Source organism: Bicyclus anynana, chromosome 8, assembly GCF_947172395.1.
Source record: "Bicyclus anynana chromosome 8, ilBicAnyn1.1, whole genome shotgun sequence".
Classification (NCBI taxonomy): Eukaryota; Metazoa; Arthropoda; class Insecta; order Lepidoptera; family Nymphalidae; genus Bicyclus; species Bicyclus anynana.
In genome coordinates, this window is record NC_069090.1 from 1,479,574 (window position 1) to 1,497,063 (window position 17,490).

The 17,490-nt window shown below is 39.6% G+C and overlaps 1 protein-coding gene across 1 annotated transcript in view; it reads right to left on the minus strand.

Annotated features, from left to right (window-relative positions):
* Positions 1 to 17,490, minus strand: part of LOC112050905 (probable multidrug resistance-associated protein lethal(2)03659) — a 61,381-nt gene that overhangs the window by 11,212 nt on the left and 32,679 nt on the right. The window contains exons 9-29 of the mRNA XM_024089317.2: positions 17,225 to 17,381; positions 16,436 to 16,798; positions 15,913 to 16,060; positions 15,093 to 15,254; positions 13,687 to 13,816; positions 13,229 to 13,338; positions 12,456 to 12,581; positions 11,761 to 11,895; positions 9,400 to 9,499; positions 7,914 to 8,064; positions 7,278 to 7,351; positions 6,970 to 7,138; positions 6,293 to 6,419; positions 5,426 to 5,576; positions 4,581 to 4,817; positions 3,893 to 4,002; positions 3,703 to 3,817; positions 2,637 to 2,838; positions 1,722 to 1,908; positions 949 to 1,121; positions 101 to 217 (exon numbers count right to left, since the gene is read on the minus strand). Coding sequence (XP_023945085.1) covers positions 101 to 217; positions 949 to 1,121; positions 1,722 to 1,908; positions 2,637 to 2,838; positions 3,703 to 3,817; positions 3,893 to 4,002; positions 4,581 to 4,817; positions 5,426 to 5,576; positions 6,293 to 6,419; positions 6,970 to 7,138; positions 7,278 to 7,351; positions 7,914 to 8,064; positions 9,400 to 9,499; positions 11,761 to 11,895; positions 12,456 to 12,581; positions 13,229 to 13,338; positions 13,687 to 13,816; positions 15,093 to 15,254; positions 15,913 to 16,060; positions 16,436 to 16,798; positions 17,225 to 17,381 — 3,244 coding nt within the window. The remainder of the gene's footprint in view (positions 1 to 100; positions 218 to 948; positions 1,122 to 1,721; positions 1,909 to 2,636; positions 2,839 to 3,702; positions 3,818 to 3,892; positions 4,003 to 4,580; positions 4,818 to 5,425; positions 5,577 to 6,292; positions 6,420 to 6,969; positions 7,139 to 7,277; positions 7,352 to 7,913; positions 8,065 to 9,399; positions 9,500 to 11,760; positions 11,896 to 12,455; positions 12,582 to 13,228; positions 13,339 to 13,686; positions 13,817 to 15,092; positions 15,255 to 15,912; positions 16,061 to 16,435; positions 16,799 to 17,224; positions 17,382 to 17,490) is intronic.

Consider the following 17,490-nt stretch of genomic DNA (forward strand, 5'->3'; position numbering starts at 1 on the left):
GCATAAGGGAACTTATAAGGGTCCTGTCCTGTTTTATTTCTTTTGAAGTACGGAGTCCTGAAAAGAATATTAGAAGTCACTGCCTGTATACTGTACTAACTTGTCCATGACGATGACTCTGTCGTAGTCCATGACGGTGTTGAGTCGGTGCGCGATGGTGAGCACGGTGGACTCCGCGAACTTGGTCCGGATCGTCGTCTGGATGTGCTTGTCCGTCCTGAAACATTCAGCCACATGAGCAATAACACACAACTGTTAAAGAGCTGACTGAATTATCTATCTCAATCTTCACTAACCTTTTATTTTATTGAGATAGGACATCTAACTAGCTTATCGTTATACTCGTAACTATACAAATGGTCAAGAGATGGTGGCAAGAATACTGGCTGCATTTCCGCATTGAACGGCCAAGCTGACTGATCCTTTGCACAAAAAATAAGCCAGCCCTTTTGTTACCAGTCGAGGCAACTAACCTCAATGAAATGATTCGGAGACTTTTTTGGCACTGTGACTCCATGGTCTAAGCAGCCATTCGCACGAGAGCTTTAACGGACGTTAAAAAAGCGTTCAAATACAACAAAAGTATTTCCTAGCATCACACACACACACGACAGCGTTTTTAAAAGATGACGCTTTCTTTAGCAGTGTTGCATTTTCAATTTTGGGTGTTGGACATTCATTTAACTTCATAGTATATTAGAACGCTTTTTTAACGTCCGTTAAAAAAACTCTCGTGCGAATGAGAGCTAAGGGTCTCCACGACTAAAGAGTAACTCTTGATCAGAGAGGCATACTTATGTCATTTATCGGTTTCAGAATTTTCCGCTGCGGTTCCCGGTCTTGATTCTTCATTTTCAATACCTAGATACAGTTTAAAAAAAGTACAATCCACAAGAAGGCAAACTTTTTCTGCAGATAGATATGACTTGAAAAGTAAAGCTGACTCACTCAGTGTCAACGTTGGCGGTGGCCTCGTCCAGGATGAGCACGGCTCTGCGTGCCAACGCCGCGCGCGCCAGGCACAGCAGCTGGCGCTGGCCGCTGGACAGGTTGCCGCCGCCGTCGCCCACCTTGGACGACAGCCCGCCCGGCAGCGAGCTCACCAGCTCGTCCAGTTCCACCTGATCACGATGAAGCTTATTACTAGCTCGTTAAAGTACACAATTGCTTGTTAAAAATTAAATAATCGATTTTAGGTATTGGAAGCGGCACACGTCCGCCTTCTCTCGATGCCAGAGACAAACTGCCTGCTTTTTCCCACTACCGGTGTGTATATACACAAACACTACAGGTATGAATTATGCTTGCAACGATTTCTTGGAACTCTTAAAGTAAACCTTTTGTTTACCCGCCGACTTATACAGGCAAACGATGGATCGGTCCATTTTACTTTTAAAATTATTTGAAATAACATGTAAATTAAACCAGCAGTTGCATGTTGATCAAAGAGTAGTGTTAGATGACCTTCAACTTCAAGGTTAGCTTATATTAAGCTTAGTGCGTGTGTGCATGCTCTTCCAATCGGCTAAAGACCGTTAGACGTTTTCTCCTCCCCAAACACTTCAGGTTAAGATAATTTTTCGCAAGCAAAGCAAGATTCGCAATAAGCTTTATTTACTTCACTTACATCAGGCATAGGATGCGACAACTACAAGATAAGCCAAAAGGCGTGGTTATAGCTAGTTTTTATATTAAAAAATAGACTATAATTGAAGATGAACCTCGTGTAGAGCGGCGTGCAGCTGCGCGTCGCTGTACTTCTGCTCGGGGTCGAGGTTGTCGCGCAGCGTGGCGGCGAACAGCGCGGGCCGCTGCGGCAGCGCGCACAGCCGCGCGCGCCAGCGCCGCAGCCCCGCCTGCTCCGCGCACACGCCGTCCACCGTCACCTTGCCCGAGATCTTGCTGAGCCTGCCACGTCCATACTTTATCATACACTAGCTGACGCCGCGCGGTTTCTTGTTCCCGTAAGAATACGGGGATAATATAGTCCAAAGCCTTCCTCGATAAATGGGCTATCTAATACTGAAAGATTTTTTCAAATCGGACCAGCAGTTCCTGAGATTAGCGCGTTCAAACAAACAACTTTTCAGCTTTTCAGTATAGAGTATAGAATTATAGATGTGAAAGTATGGGTCTGTCTGTTTGTTTGTCCGTCTTTCACGGTAAAACGGAGCGACAAATTGACGTGATTTTTTGAGTGGAGATAGTTGAAAGGATGGACTACTTTTGTCTCATTTTAACCCCCCACTTCCCTACAATGGTGGTGGAAGTTTGTAAAGAGCATTTGTAGGGTAAGGTAGGGGTAAGGTAAGGGTAGGCTAGTATCATATATTTGGTTAACCTTATCATGTGACTATTGACGCAGGTGATATTTGTACTCTAAATTTTCACACTTGCGCGATTTGCGCGAGAATGCATGTAACGATCGGAGATAAATCAGGTGAAGGGCTGCCAATTTGACATGCTAATATAGCTTCTCAAATGGAACTGGAAAAAACCACCACCTGGACGACGTGCAAACTTCAGTCTGACACCTAAATTTTTTAATCAGGTCGGAAAAAGCAATTTAAGTACAAATACTTTAACAGGGGCACAAATTACCCAATTTGCACAGAGTTTCTACACACAAATAATACCTGAACAGAGCCGCAATGAGCGAGCTCTTCCCCGCCCCGGTCCGCCCCACCACCGCCACCTTCTCCCCGGGCCGGATGACGAGGTTCACGCCGCGGATGGCGTACGCGGGCTCCTCCAGGTTGATGCCGGACTCAGACTTCAGCTCCTCCTTTTTGGGTTGCTTCTCATATTGTAAGGATACATCTTCGAAAATTATTTCACCTGGAATGGAAAAATATGATTGTCACATCAATATTTCTAACACTCTAAGAGAAGTTTGCATGTTTAATTTTCGATTGTGAGCACTTATTAAAAGACGCAATATGTCTTTTATATATTAATACAAATATTATTTAAACGGGTACATACCACGATAAAACGACGAGATTATTAATGTCGATATTTCGACCCAGTTGCATGGATCGTGGTCACGAGTGGGGATGAGTGGAATCCGGTGGTAGAATGGATAATGTTACTAGGTACGCAAAATCATTTGATATGTTACATTAGAGCTTTTATATATGCAGATACACTAGTTTTTGTTTTATTTCCAAATACCAAATAATTATGATTTTACATGCATTCAAAATTCGCATAAATATCGACTCCCGCTAACGGTCGCGATATTGTACGTCATCACACATTTGTTCACCTGTTATAGGCAAATTCGTACTTCTGCCTTACGTACTGACGAACTAATGGTTAAAATTGATTTTTTTTTACCCATATATCGAGTAAGGCTTTATACTACTCTACATAACATCAAGCTACGACCAATAGGAGCTGCTATCAACTTTGCATCTCGCAACTTCAGTCCCGTTGTGACCACGATCCATGCAACTGGATCGAAATATCGACATTAAAAATGTCGTCGTTTTATCGTGGTATTTACCCGTTTAAATAATATTCGTAATGATCAACCACGAAATAAGTTTCAAATCATTAATATTAATACAGATATATAACATTTTGAATGCAACTGAACACATTAGACCAAATTTTTAGGGAAGTTGCAAAGAATTGAGTGCTTAAAACAAAATAACTCAATAACAATAACAAAATCAAAAAATTCAAGGTAACCCGTACCTTGATTGGGCCAGCTTTCAAAATCTAGTTTAGGGTGTGCAGCTTTCAGCGCCTTCATGTCCGGCTCAACGGGTTTCTCGGGAGGTAGATTTGTGTATTCCAAAATTCTCTCCACCTGTTCAAGAAAAATATTGTAATATTTGTGAGTTTCCCAAAAAGGCATCTCTTTTATGCGTATAGTCTAGCTTACCGAAGTCATCTGGTTCTCCACTTCAGCGGTTTGTCGCATGCCGAATTGGCACATTCCAACCAGACCGATGACTTGTGTAATGGCGAGACCGACATTGCCACCCATTGAGTCTGAAATAAAACACTTACATTTAAATATTGTTGCACACCTAAGTCTAAGGACCCACCATTATTGCTTCTCAGTTTGCGCAAATTCATTTTTTTCTGCTAGAGTATTTACTAAAAAATTGAGGCGAGCGCTGAAGCTTTGTCAAAGTTGAACTCTAAAACTAGGGAAACTTAATGGGGCAGAACGTGTTTCTAAGGGTGTCTCACATGTCTTCGGATCTCAGCTTAGCGGGATGTTGAATCCGATAGGGTTTGTGGTCTGATTTAGACCTGATGACTTCGTTTATTTATTAATTATTTTAAGTTACATTTGCATTATATAAAAAATTACATGTTATAAATTAAATGTCAATATATAATTATTACAATAGAACCCTGTGAGGGAGCGTTGTAACCGATATAGATGGCATATTGATCTTTGATTGGTGATTGAAATATACCTCTACGTGACGTATACAAAATCGGGAAAACTGTAAGAGAGAGAGTCTAAAACATCATCAATCAGTATCCACATTAAAGTGCTGTCAGAAATGCTAATACCCACTGCAAGTATCCTATATCGCTGAGCGTGATGAAGTTACCTTGTCCGACGAAGAGGAAGAAGCTGAAGGTGACGGTGGCGAGGTACAGGCAGCACACCATGTCCATCCAGAAGCCGAACGCGCGGTTGGTGCTCAGCACGAGGCTCCACGCCGAGCTGTGCAGGTCCTGCAGCTTGTCGAACTCCTGCGCCAGCGTGCGCTGCTGCTCGCGCGCCGAGCGGATCGTGCTCAGTCCTGACACAGTCGCCGCTGCGTGGTTGAGGCTCTGACTGCGAGCTGTTGGGTATTAAATGTAATCAAACTTCCATTCGAGAATTATCAGGCAAGTGGCGACATTTTGCGTAGTCATATAGAGCCGGCCCCACTGAACGGCGAAAGGAGCGGCCAATCCAGGAGCCTAAGTGGCGCGCTAAGGGGCGATTAAAATGCATGATTTTTTTCTCACTTCAGCCTAAAATCCCACAACAAGTTAATATTACACAGGCACACAAAATTACACAATAGTTTTTTTTTTATTAACAAAGACTACAATAGGGAACTTAAGCTAACTTATCCTAATAACTATACAAATCATGTCCATGTGGAATGGTGGCAAGAATAAAGGCTGCATTTCCACGTTGGTCAGCCAGGCTGATGCTTTGTGCAAAAAATTAACCAGCCCTTTTGTCACTAGCCGAGGTAAAATAATTCGGAAATTTTTTTCGCGCTGCGACGCCATGACCGAAAGGTCTATATTGCAACAGGAACAAGAAACTCTATTGAACATATTTGTTCCTTTAATAATTTTCAGTCAGAGAGGCATACTTGCACCATTTAGCTTTTTCTGTTGCGTCTCCCGATCTTGATTCTGTCATTATTCTTAATTATATATAAATACATCTTACCAATCGCCTCAATTCGCTTCAGTTCCCGACTGGTGCTCAAGAAGAGCAGCCGCAGCAGATGCAGCATGAAGGCCACCACCGCAGTGGGCAGCAGTAGCCACCAGTTCACCAGGCAGACCACCACGAGGATCGCTATCACTTCTAGAAAGAACTGCAAACAAAGGATACTGAACATTTTCCTCATTTTAGAATACAATTTCTTGGACAAGTATAGGTATATCCACAGCGAAGTTACGAGAAGCCTTTCCTTCTGTTTTCCCTACCTACAATATGAATATCTTCAAGTCAACAGTGAATAGGCACTTTTTAGTTTAAAAAGGTTCAGTCATTATAACTTCCAAGCGCTGGCCGCTGGCCTTTACAGAGTAAAAAAGAAAAGATTACGTTTTATGTCCAGTCAACTTTCAAAAATTAATCAAGGATGCAAATATCAAAAATGCAAATATCAAAAATTGAGCAATTTTAAAATTGATATTGTTTTTCAGTGTGATTTGTTGTAAACAAAAAATATCAACGAAAAATCATTTTAAAGCAAAAGCTTCAATTCCATTTAATCTATCCTGTACATTTAAAGTATAGAACTGTCAAGTAACTTTAGTTGTAATACATTGAAATTTTTAGAAAAGAATATCCCCAGAAATATAACAAAATTTTCAGGAATCATGAATAAACTCACTATCGGCGACGTATCGTATCTTATTCTATTCGATAATTCTAATTCAAAATATCTATTGGAATGAGACAAACCTATATAAACATTCCAGACGACGTTCGAAGTCCGTAATGATGCGACGAAAGCATAAAAATTACACAATCATAAACAATGGCAATACATACTAAGTACATAGACGTATTTCCAGTACTTACTCCGAGACAATCGACGAGCGCAACCGGCAGTAACGTGTCCAACTGCCCCATATCTTTGGAGAACCGGTTGAGGATCCGCCCTGACGGGTTGTGGTGGAAGAACCACATCGGAGCGTTCGTCACCCCTCTGATGAAGAACAACAATGTCAGAAGACGAATACTTGTCTCCCTTTCAATAGATTGGTTGCCGTAGTATAAGACGAATATACTCGTCTCCCTTTTTATAGATTGGTTGCCGATAACAAATTCCAAAGAAGAGAGAATCTCTTTTGTTTTAGGTGTTTCTTAGCAGCAGGTAATTATTAACAAATTACCTTGAATCTAAAGCCGCCCTACAGTAAAACCACTGAAATTTAACTTATATCTGTGCCAATATCTCTAACTAACTAGTAGGTAATTTGCGGAATCGGTCATGAACTGACAAATCCTTTTGCAAAGTAATCATCGCCAATTTAAAAAAAGATGTTTAAGACAAGGAATTGTTATACGCAGACGCTCGAAGAGGTAGTGCCAATCATTCCATTTCATGTTTGTTTTTCTCTCCAACTTTCTATACAATAAAAAATTAAGCGAGCACTTGGGAGCACTTTGGGGGCGCCAGTCTTTGTTTAGTAAGAATTAACCTTTACCGATTGATTGTACCTACACCAGACGAATCAAAAGATCAAAGATGTCACCTGAACATAGTGTCGTGGAAGACGGTGGAGGCCTTGATGCAGGTGTTGTAGAACACCAGCAGCTTGTTCCACGTGAAGAACATGCAGATGACGATGAGCGCCGCGTAGATGTACACGCATTGCTCGCGCGTCAGGTGGAAACGGTTCATGGGCAGCTCTTGGAAGAGCACTACAATGGAAATTAAAAAGAAAATACAATAGAAAAGGCTTTTAAAATTTTTGGGAGCCTCGTTTGTGTAGTTTAGCCTAAATGACTACTAATATGCAATCCCACAATATTTATTTATAATGTTAATGTTAACACTTACATGGCGGGGTGTCGTTACTGGACGCATTCCGTCTCTCGGACAGATGAGCGCTGTTCGCTTCTTCCAGATTAACCCTAAAAACCATAACGATTGTTCTTAATTTTGTTACAAAAATTTCTATAGATACAATATTAGAGTTAGTTACGACCGAGAAGAGTGGACAATAAGTAAAACACTTTACAGATCTACAATTATGTCGTCAAGCAGAGTCGACTCAACTGTTGTCACAAGTTTTTGTCAAAGAAAATGACCATGCTTTGGCTGGTGCAGTGGCCGACAAAGACATACTGCCAATCGATTTAGCGTTCCGGTGCGATGCCGTGTAGCAACCAAAAGGGGTGTGGTTTTTCATCCTACTCCTAACAATTTAATCCGCTACAATCTTAGATTGCATCATCACTTACCCTCAGCTGAGATTGTGGTCAAAAGTTAATTTGTAACAAATAAAAAAAAGCTGATTGTAATGGACATTCCGAAAATTCTGATGTAGTACTTAATTACTGAAATGCCGCGAAGAAACCGCAGTTAAAGGCTGGCATATCATTGAATAATTTGTAGGAAGAGACAACTTCTGTATGAGTTTGCCTGTCAATAAACATCCTAGGGTACGATTTATATGTCAACAATGTTTCTTACCAGTCCTTCAGCCAAATGTCGGTGGAGGAGTAGAATATCTGCGCCAGCATGAACAGCGAGCACAGCAGTATCAGGGTGAACTTGCCGCCGCCGCTGCGGATGTAGCTCAAGTACACGCCGAAGTCGACGGAGCCCTCCTTCTGACTCTCTCCTGCAAACATAACCTATGTGTTACACTTACAAACTTACACAGGAGAGACAAAGCTTTTTTTTCTTGAATAAGCAAACGCTTAGCTGCAATCATGCCTAATGGTAAGCGATGATGCAGCCTATGGTGGAACGCGCTTGCCTATTCACTCTTGACTTGAAAATACCCATATTGTAGGTGGTGGGGGAAACTGAAGCTTGGAGAGCATTCCACATCTTTGCAGTATAAGGAAAGAGGAACTAAACCGCTTAGTACGCGTCCGACAACGTACACAACAACAAGCTTTAACGTACACAAGAAATATTTATACCAGATTTGGTGGTCATATGGATCAAGCTGGTAACAGGGTTGGATGCTTGCAGCTCTACACCGTGGTGTCCAAACTCGTATATATGTAGACGAAATAGACGCACAAATCGATTTGCGCCTCTATTTGAAATTAGTATGTTCTAATTATAAAAAAATGTAAAATTTGCGCGTCATTTGTATAGTAGTACACTGCGATTTTATATTTGTATGACCACCTTGTATATTTAAGTGTATTATGGCAAATTAAGTTCATTTCATTTCAATCTATACTAATATTATAAAGCTGAAGAGTTTGTTTGTTTGTTTGTTTGTTTGATTGAACGCGCTAATCTCTGGAACTACTGGTCCGATTTGAAAAATTCTTTCAGTGTTAGATAGCCCATTTATCGAGGAAGGCTATAGGCTATATATTATCCCCATATTCCTACGGGAAAGGGAACCATGCGGGTGAAACCGCGCGGCGGCAGCTAGTCACAGATAAAATCGGGCCGCTCAAATATCGCGCTTCTGACACCTGTCAATGTCAATGAGTTAATCTCATTAACATCTCTTTTATTAACCTTAAAAACGAGTAATAATATTAAAAATTTAATAATTATGCCAACTTAGAATAAACGTATTAACTTTGGGCTAAAAATATTAACAATTAATTAACAGTTATAAAAAAGTGACTTTTCTTCATAAAAGAAATCTCTGAGCGGCCAAACTTGAGTGTTAGAACGTGCCAAATACTACAGTGAGCATACATAAGAAGTTCCAATAACTATCAATGTTGTTATCAATAAAGGCTTATCTCCCCCTGAAAATATTGTGCCAAATATATTTAAAATTACAGCCATATTCGTGCTAAAATAAAGGAAACTGATTTTTATTGTAATTTATGGATCGATACTTTTATACCGATACCTATATCCAACTACATATTTGTTTTAAATTAACACTTCAGGACAATTTTTTAGGAGAAGGGTTCACTATACAAAAAAGAAGGCATTTTTATTTAAAGTTTTCATTTATTTTAGTATTACTTACCTTCGTACGCCGGGTCTTTGTTGTTGTCCAAATCCATATTGAACGAAAGTTGGGAGGCTTCCGACATAGATCGTTGCGAGCGAAGCTTATGACTGTGCTCCTATATGAAAATAATAAAAATTACAAACTCATTCAATTTGGGTACTTACAAATACCTTCATGACACGTGTATGATTCTTTACTATAGCAATTTGTATGCATACATACATTAGTGTCTAAACACTTGGAAAATACTAGCGATTACAACAGATTATTAATAAATACACACATAAATACAATGAACAACAATGTTTACACATGACAACAACTATACATTTACACTTGACATTGACAAATGGTGACAACATCGAATGCATCTTAATCAGCACTCTGTGTGCAAAGCTTTTGAGTTGACCGAGATATTTGCTCGGAAGAACAGAGCTTTACTTATAAATTAGCTTAACATGAAATTTTGATAATTGCATATAATACTTGTTAACAATAAAAGCTACCAAAAATAATCGACATCTGTGCCCATCCATGTTACACTCAAATTCAAAAGTTGAGAGCTTCAATTCTAAATTCATAAATGGATAGATGCGTTTGAAATTATCTCAATAATGTCATTTGATGAACTTGCTCGAAAACACCTTTTTTTAATGAACTTAAATTAAATGTATGCTTACTTTTAGTATTGTTTTACAAGCAAAAATCCTTTAAGTGGTTTAAGAGAAACAATAAAGAATTTCTCAGTAAAATTCTCAAGAGTTGGGTAGTCAGTATTGTACAACCTCGGTGCCTCAGAGAGTGCGTTAAGCCGTCGGTCCTCTTCAGTACCATTAACATCTAATAAGGATTTTTACATTAACCAACATCACCAACATCAATATGGAGGGGAGGAGGCGGTGTCTACGCTCTATAGAAATACAGAGCAAGAGTACAGATGAGTAGTGGGCATTTAAAATAAACTCCACGCCACGAAAGAAGCCTTACACAAAAAACAATAAGGCCGCCATTATCAAATGACAATGCGCGTCATAAGCGCCTCGTCTACGCTACTTGTTTTGTGGCGCGGAGTCTAGGCTAATATTTGTAAATGGGTGGATGAATGAATGAATGGGTGTAAGAGATTAACAACCGAATGAACACCAATGTAGCACAAAATAACACGATATCAACAACATATCAATGTAGCACAAAACAACACGATATCAACAACATATCAATGTAGCACACAACAACACGATATCAACAACATATCAATGTAGCACAAAACAACACGATATCAACAACATATAATCAGGTGCAACTAACACTTCGCTTGGCGTCTGCTCTGAGACCATCTGTTATGACGTTCACGTTACACACCTGAACCAAACGGACGTTGCTTTATTATTTATATATTTAAAGTTAACTATATACTCAAAAAAAGCAAAATTGGGTAATATTGTTTATCTTTGACCTCTATTTAACCTTTAATAGTTAGGAAATAAATCATGAATGTATATTTATATTAATATTACAAATACAAAGAGGAAAATTTGGTGATATTGTAACGAGTAATCTCTGAATCTACTGAACTGATTTTGAAAGTTCTTTTCCGCTAGAAAGCGACGTTATTTGTGACTGTCATGGGCTATATTTTGGGCTTGGGCTTGGGGGCCTTTTATGTAAACTCTTTTTTTTCTCCGTTGTGATGACCAAGGAAGTCACATCCTCGAGTATACGACCTCCTTGGTCGCCACTTGTGTAAAGTAACGACGAAGTCGGTTAACGACAATCAGCATAAAAAAGTTCCTCCGAAGATAAACTTGTGTACATTTTGCTTCTAGTCTGTCGTAGTATTAGTATAGTAGGCATGGCATTAAATTTTTAATCCAAGAGTTAGTATAACAAATGATAGTTGTTAAAAACCTTTCCACAAAGTTCCACAACATGTTAGTAAATCCCTTCACCACGTCTGTCTGAAAGAGACAAACTCAAAAACCAAAGAATGGAATTATTAAAGGTTTTTCTCTAATATACTAAGTGATTTCATGAAAACTTCTAAAACAGTTTTAAATCTATTGAGAAGTACAAGAGATTAGCACCAAAAAGACAGTGCCTTTTTTTACTTTTGCAGCCCTTCTTTTAACCACCGAATTTTTTGGTACATTTTATTAAAAATATATCGATCTCAAACAAATGTAACTCCTAAAACCGCTTGAAAATCTTTCGAGTAGTTCTAGAGATTAGCACGAATAGAAAGACAAAAACAAATTCGTTTCTTCTTAGTCCTGCTGCTCTTGGTACTTTTATTAAAAATAAATAGTTATTTAGTTTCTACTTTTTTATTTAAATAGATAATTTGATTAACTCATGAATACAGTAAATAATACGTACAACAAGGCTGTCCTGTTTCTCGTAAGCGGTTTTCTGTTTCTGTTTCTCCTCCTCTCCCTTCACTCCCATCTCTATCAACTTCTCGAACTCTGCCACTCCGTTCTTCAGTTCGTGGTACGTGCCTTGGGCAACTATCTGCAATTAAATATACAAAGTGTCAACAACAAATAGGTTTTAATTTATCTACCTACCTACTGCAACAATATATCCGTTATTTTAATATGTTTAAAGTTAATATTACCACCGATATACATATCATACACATACACTAATAATAAGTATTGTATTAAAAAAATTAAACATGAAATATGTTTCAACTATTTAGGCTTATATTTTAGTTTCAAACAAATAAGCATTTTTGGAACGTCAAGTTTATCTGTTTTTAGTGCCTACTGCCAAAAGGCAAGAGGAAAAAAAAAGGAAGAGCCCCCCTCTTCCTTTCTTTATAATAGGGATAATGAAGGAAAAGAAGTGCAAAAGCGGAAAAAGAGAGGGAGAACAAGGGAAGGGAGTGGGAAAGAAAAAGATACTGAATGGAGAGATACAAAGGGGGAAAGAGGGAAAAACAGATGAAGAGTTAGAGGAGGAGACAGAGAAAGAGGGGGATCTCTCACGCTCTAAAGGGAGTGACGGAGAGGGAGATCGAGAGGAGGGAAAGAAAGTAGAGATAGCGAAGGGGGTGAGAGCTCGCACACCTTGCCCGAGCGCATGACGCAAACGTTGGACGCGTGCGCGGCGTAGTGCACGTGGTGCGTCACCAGCACGGTGGCTTTGTCTCGCAGGAAGCCGCGGATGCACTCCTCGTAGATAGCTTGCGCCACCTGCAACAAACATATAGCATACAATTTTTAACCGACTTCAAAAAGGAGGAGGTTCTCAATTCGGTCGGTATTTTTTTTTTTTTTTATGTATGTACACCGATTACTCAAAGACGCCTGGACCGATTTCAAAAATTCTTTACTTTTTTGAAACGGTATAGTCCCCATTTGGTCCCATTGCCATTATGTCAAGATCTGGTGATGGAATCCTGGAGGGATTGAGGAGAACTTTCAAAAATAAAAAGCGAAAAATAACATCATAATATGTTCTACCTGCTGATCAGTATTTATCAGTATTTGAATTTAAGCCATTTCTGACAGGACTACATGAAACAACACTGTCTGCAAAATCTAAATCTATAAGATATTCTCACATGGCTTGAATTAATACATCACCGGCTTAGCACCGCCTTCATACTGATCAGCAGGTAGAACATATTATGATGTTATTTTTCGCTTTTTAGTTTAGTGGGTATGTTTTTAGGTTTTGAAGTCGGTTGTATTTTTTTATTATTTACATATTGTCAACTAGAACAAATAAAATTAATATAGGAGAGGTGCAGGATAAATTATCAGCCTGTCTGAAATACCTACCCAAAAATGTCATCTAGCTCTCCAGCTATTAGAGATATAGAAAGGTATACACTGACCTTCGCATCGACGGCCGCCAGCGGGTCGTCCAACAGATACACGTCCGCGTGTTGGTACACGCAGCGAGCCAGCGATATGCGCGCGCGCTGTCCGCCTGACAGAGACGTCCCTGCACACAACATTTACTTAAATGCCTATGCAGCATACATTAACGTCATACGAGTATCTCGTGAAAATACATTTACTATCGACCAATAGCGGCGCAGTTGAAATATCTCTTTATCGTTCCAATGTGACAAAAGAGTATTGATGAGAGATGCGCATCTTAGGCCTGCTAATGATAAATGCGATTTTATTAATTTCATTAAATTTTTTTCTAAAGAAGAATTTTAACTGAAAAACCTGCATGCATAAACGCAGTAAGGGCAGCTTTAAACATTCTCACATGTGGGGTGGTTTGACATTCTCTACGAAATTAACCAGAGCATATAGGTAACAATAACAATTCTTGGTATACCTCTCTCCCCAACAACAGTTTTGTCTCCGTGGGGCAAGATGTCGAGGTCGCTCTTGAGCTGGCAGCACTTGATTACTTGCTTGTACCTCCGCAGGTCCAACTCTTGGCCGAACAGGATGTTTTGTCGGACCTGAACAATAACAACAAATCACGTTATAGGACGCTAAACAGTTACAAAATAGTTAGACGTGTTTCTTGCATTCCCTGTGGAGTGTTGATCTGTTGATGGCGGGATTCTTTTTAGCATTTGTCAACTATTGCTATAAAAAATATGACAGACGAGAATCAAATTCGTGTACTAAAGTAAAATTAAGTAAGATTACGGACTTTTTTTCTTTGAATTTGCCATAAGACATTTCGTTTTGCTTTTCATGGAGTTAGGTCATTTATCGCGAGTTCTCACATGGCTGAAATGTGATTCAAGATCAAAAAATAATTGAAAATAAAAATTGGTTGTCTGCAATCCTTTTACATAAAATGGTTAACATCCATGTTTCTAATTCGCACATCATCGGCTACGCCAGAAGGTGAGTAAACAACACTTTAGAAGTCATAAAACATAAAATGGTTGTACCATGTTTCTAATTCGCACATCAAAAGTGTGGTATGGAAATGAAAAACAGACGCCAGAAGACTTTTAGCGTCGATAAGACGTCATAAGAAAACATCGATGGATACGAGATGATCCACTTTCCATACATCATTTGCCCCAGAAAAAATGTTAATGCGCCACGATGAAACTTGTTCCGTACTGGAACACAATAAAAATAAAGTATCATCTATAACCAACCTTGAGGAAGTTTCAAATGTCATTATTTTTTATAATTCTTATATGACTTATTGCTGTGGTCACGACCTAGTAAAGGAAGCGTTCCATTTGAACAATATATTCAGTTACCCGCAACCAGTCGAGCGGTTATCAACGCATTCCCGTTAAAATAACCATATCGCGATAAAAGGACATACTATTACTAATCTTCGTTGTGCTATCAACTTATCTATTGTGAGGTGACATATTGTGAAGAAAACCAATATATCAGCGACCTACTTCTGCCGAGAAGACGACGGACCAGGCCTGGCTCCACGGGACACTCCACTCGATTCAGGTTAGTGTCTGCAGCAAAGTCTTTTACGGAACAAAACTTTCACCTTTGGATTGATTTGCATTGCACATGAATAAGCATTTGCATTGCACATATCAAATAATACCCACATAGAAGGTAAAAATTAAAATTATTTTAAAACCCTAGCTTTTTGTTAATATATTTCAAAATAATAATTGTAAGGTAGTATAATTACTTAAATAACTAGCTCTCTTAGTATTTTTAATTTCCCCCTACTAAGGCGAAACAGGACACTTTTTCGTGCGTGCAGCCGGCGTTCATCGATTGAAAAATGAAACTCACTGAAGCCTCAAATAGCCAGGGGTCCTGCGCGGCGTAGGCCAGCACCCCGCGCACCGTCAGCTGGCCGGCGCTGGGCACCAGCTCGCGCAGCATCGCCTGCAGCAGCGTCGTCTTGCCCGACCCCACCGTGCCCACTATGGTCGTTAGAGATTCCGGTTTTATCTGTAAAAATATACGGCCGAATTGAGAAACCTCCAGCTTTTTTTAGAGTCGGTTAAAAAAGAGTTCAGCACGGCTAAGCTTGCGGTTTTAAAACTTAACTTCCCAAAATATATCTACGTGGTTTAAAGGTTGCAGCTTATATGACAAATGTAATGAGGCAGAAGGTTGCATTTTCGGACCTCTGTAAAGGGGACCCTTCTACGAGTTTCCAAGGATGATTCTAGAAGGAAAGATAGTCGGAGGAGTCGGACCAAGAGTAATTACAGCCAGCTGAAAAATATTTCTAGTGATCGGAAAAGTTTCCTCCGTCTGACCGTCAAACTTTAATTTGAAGAAGGCACCTGATGATAATGATAACGCGTTACCAGCTTACTCTCTAAGTCAAGTCAAAAATACTCGTTTAATTTTTTTTAATTTGAAATCAAGTAGGCCTTTTTGTGGTTGCAAAAAAGACCATTTATTTTTGTGATTACAGTTCGATTTAACACATTTTTAGTACTTCCTAAAAATTTCATTTTCATAGCCCATTCCAGCATCGTGTCAATGACATATCTCGTGACAAGAAGTCAGAGAGGTTAAGAAATACAAACGTAGACGAGGACGCAGGACCTGGTAATCCGCTGAGTCAACGAGGCAGTCAAGTGTAAGCAATACTCACGTTCAAATTGATATCGCTCAAGGCGACAAGTTTCTCTTTAGAGTCCTCGTCCGCGCTGGGCCAGTGCGCCGTGTAGTCTTTGAAACTGACGAGCACGGTCGGCTTTAGCTGCTCCAGATTTGTTTCTGACTTTATGTATGCTTGTTGACTGAAAGATAATTTAACTTGTTTGTTTATATAATTTATTACGCCCGACAATTTTCTTAAAATATTCAGAATTAATATCACTGACAGAAAGAAAAATAATACACATAGCTCCAAATAAAGATATTGAAATTGATTGAAGTGATATGCTTGTGAAAATCCGCAGATACCAGTTTAATAGTCGCATCCAAAACAAATTGAGATATCACTGGTATATGGGTTGAAGGAATTGGTTGCTGGACATATTACAGGCACATGAGGTTTGCCTCAGACTGAAGCTTTGCTCTGATATAGGTTTCTCGTTCAACATCGGATGGCGACAAAAGCTGCAAACATATTAGGTATATAAAAAACATGACGTATGTACAAGAAAACTCACCCGTTGCCAATCTTCTCGAAAACTCCATTCACCCCGCCGGGGGTCTTAACCTTATCTATTGTAACCAAGTCGACGCCATCCTGGTTGTTGACCTCCTTCAGTAGCAGGAACTCTTGTATCCTCTGTATGCTCACATAGGCTTCCAGTGTGAATGTTATGGCCAATGGCAAGAAGTCCACCAGGGAATATTTCAAAATGTCGTAATACGAGAAGATGACGAAAACTTTGGCGGCAGTGAGATCGTTCCCGAAGGAGATGAACGAGATAATACTGAGGAAGATGGCTACTTTCGTGTTGAGCTTGACGCACGATATCATCACCGCTCGCAGCCATGACATTTTCTTGATGACGTTCATTTCTTTTCTGGAAACATTAAAGCCAACTTTAATCAAGATCAATCCAAATAGATCACCGCGCTAGGATTGAATTGATGTGATTATAGCTAACTAGAATAAATTAGTGATAAGCCGATGACACAGTCTAAATTTAATGCAGCACCGTGGCAACGTCGTATGTTTGTCCTTTGTATACTGCAAATACTTTGAAGAGTGTACCCAGAAACTTCTTTGCCCTTCTCTACAACATTACAGCAAGACGAAGTGGCGTCCCTAAGTGTATCTGTACTAAGCATTTCAGAACAATGCTTCTAATCCGAAAAAATCAGCTTAAGCGTAGAATACCCTTCTGGCGTCTGTCATTCTTTTCCATACCACACTTTTGATGTGCGAATTAGAAACATGGATGTATATCATTTTATGTTTTATGGCTTTTAAAGTGTTCTTTACCCACCTTCTGGCGTGGCCGATGATGCCGGCGAAGGCGTTCTCCCATGCGTACATCTTGATGGCCTCTATGCTCTGAATGACCTCATTCATGAGCCGTATCCTGTTGTCGGTGCGCACGGCGGTCTGCCGGCGGAATCGGCTTGACACTTTGCCCAGATAGCCTGACAAACGAAAATGTTATGGATAGTTTGTTTTTTGGAAAAATCCAAGCGAAAGGTCACTAATCATGATGTATATAGAAAACCTCTTGACGTAGAAGGTTAAATTTGG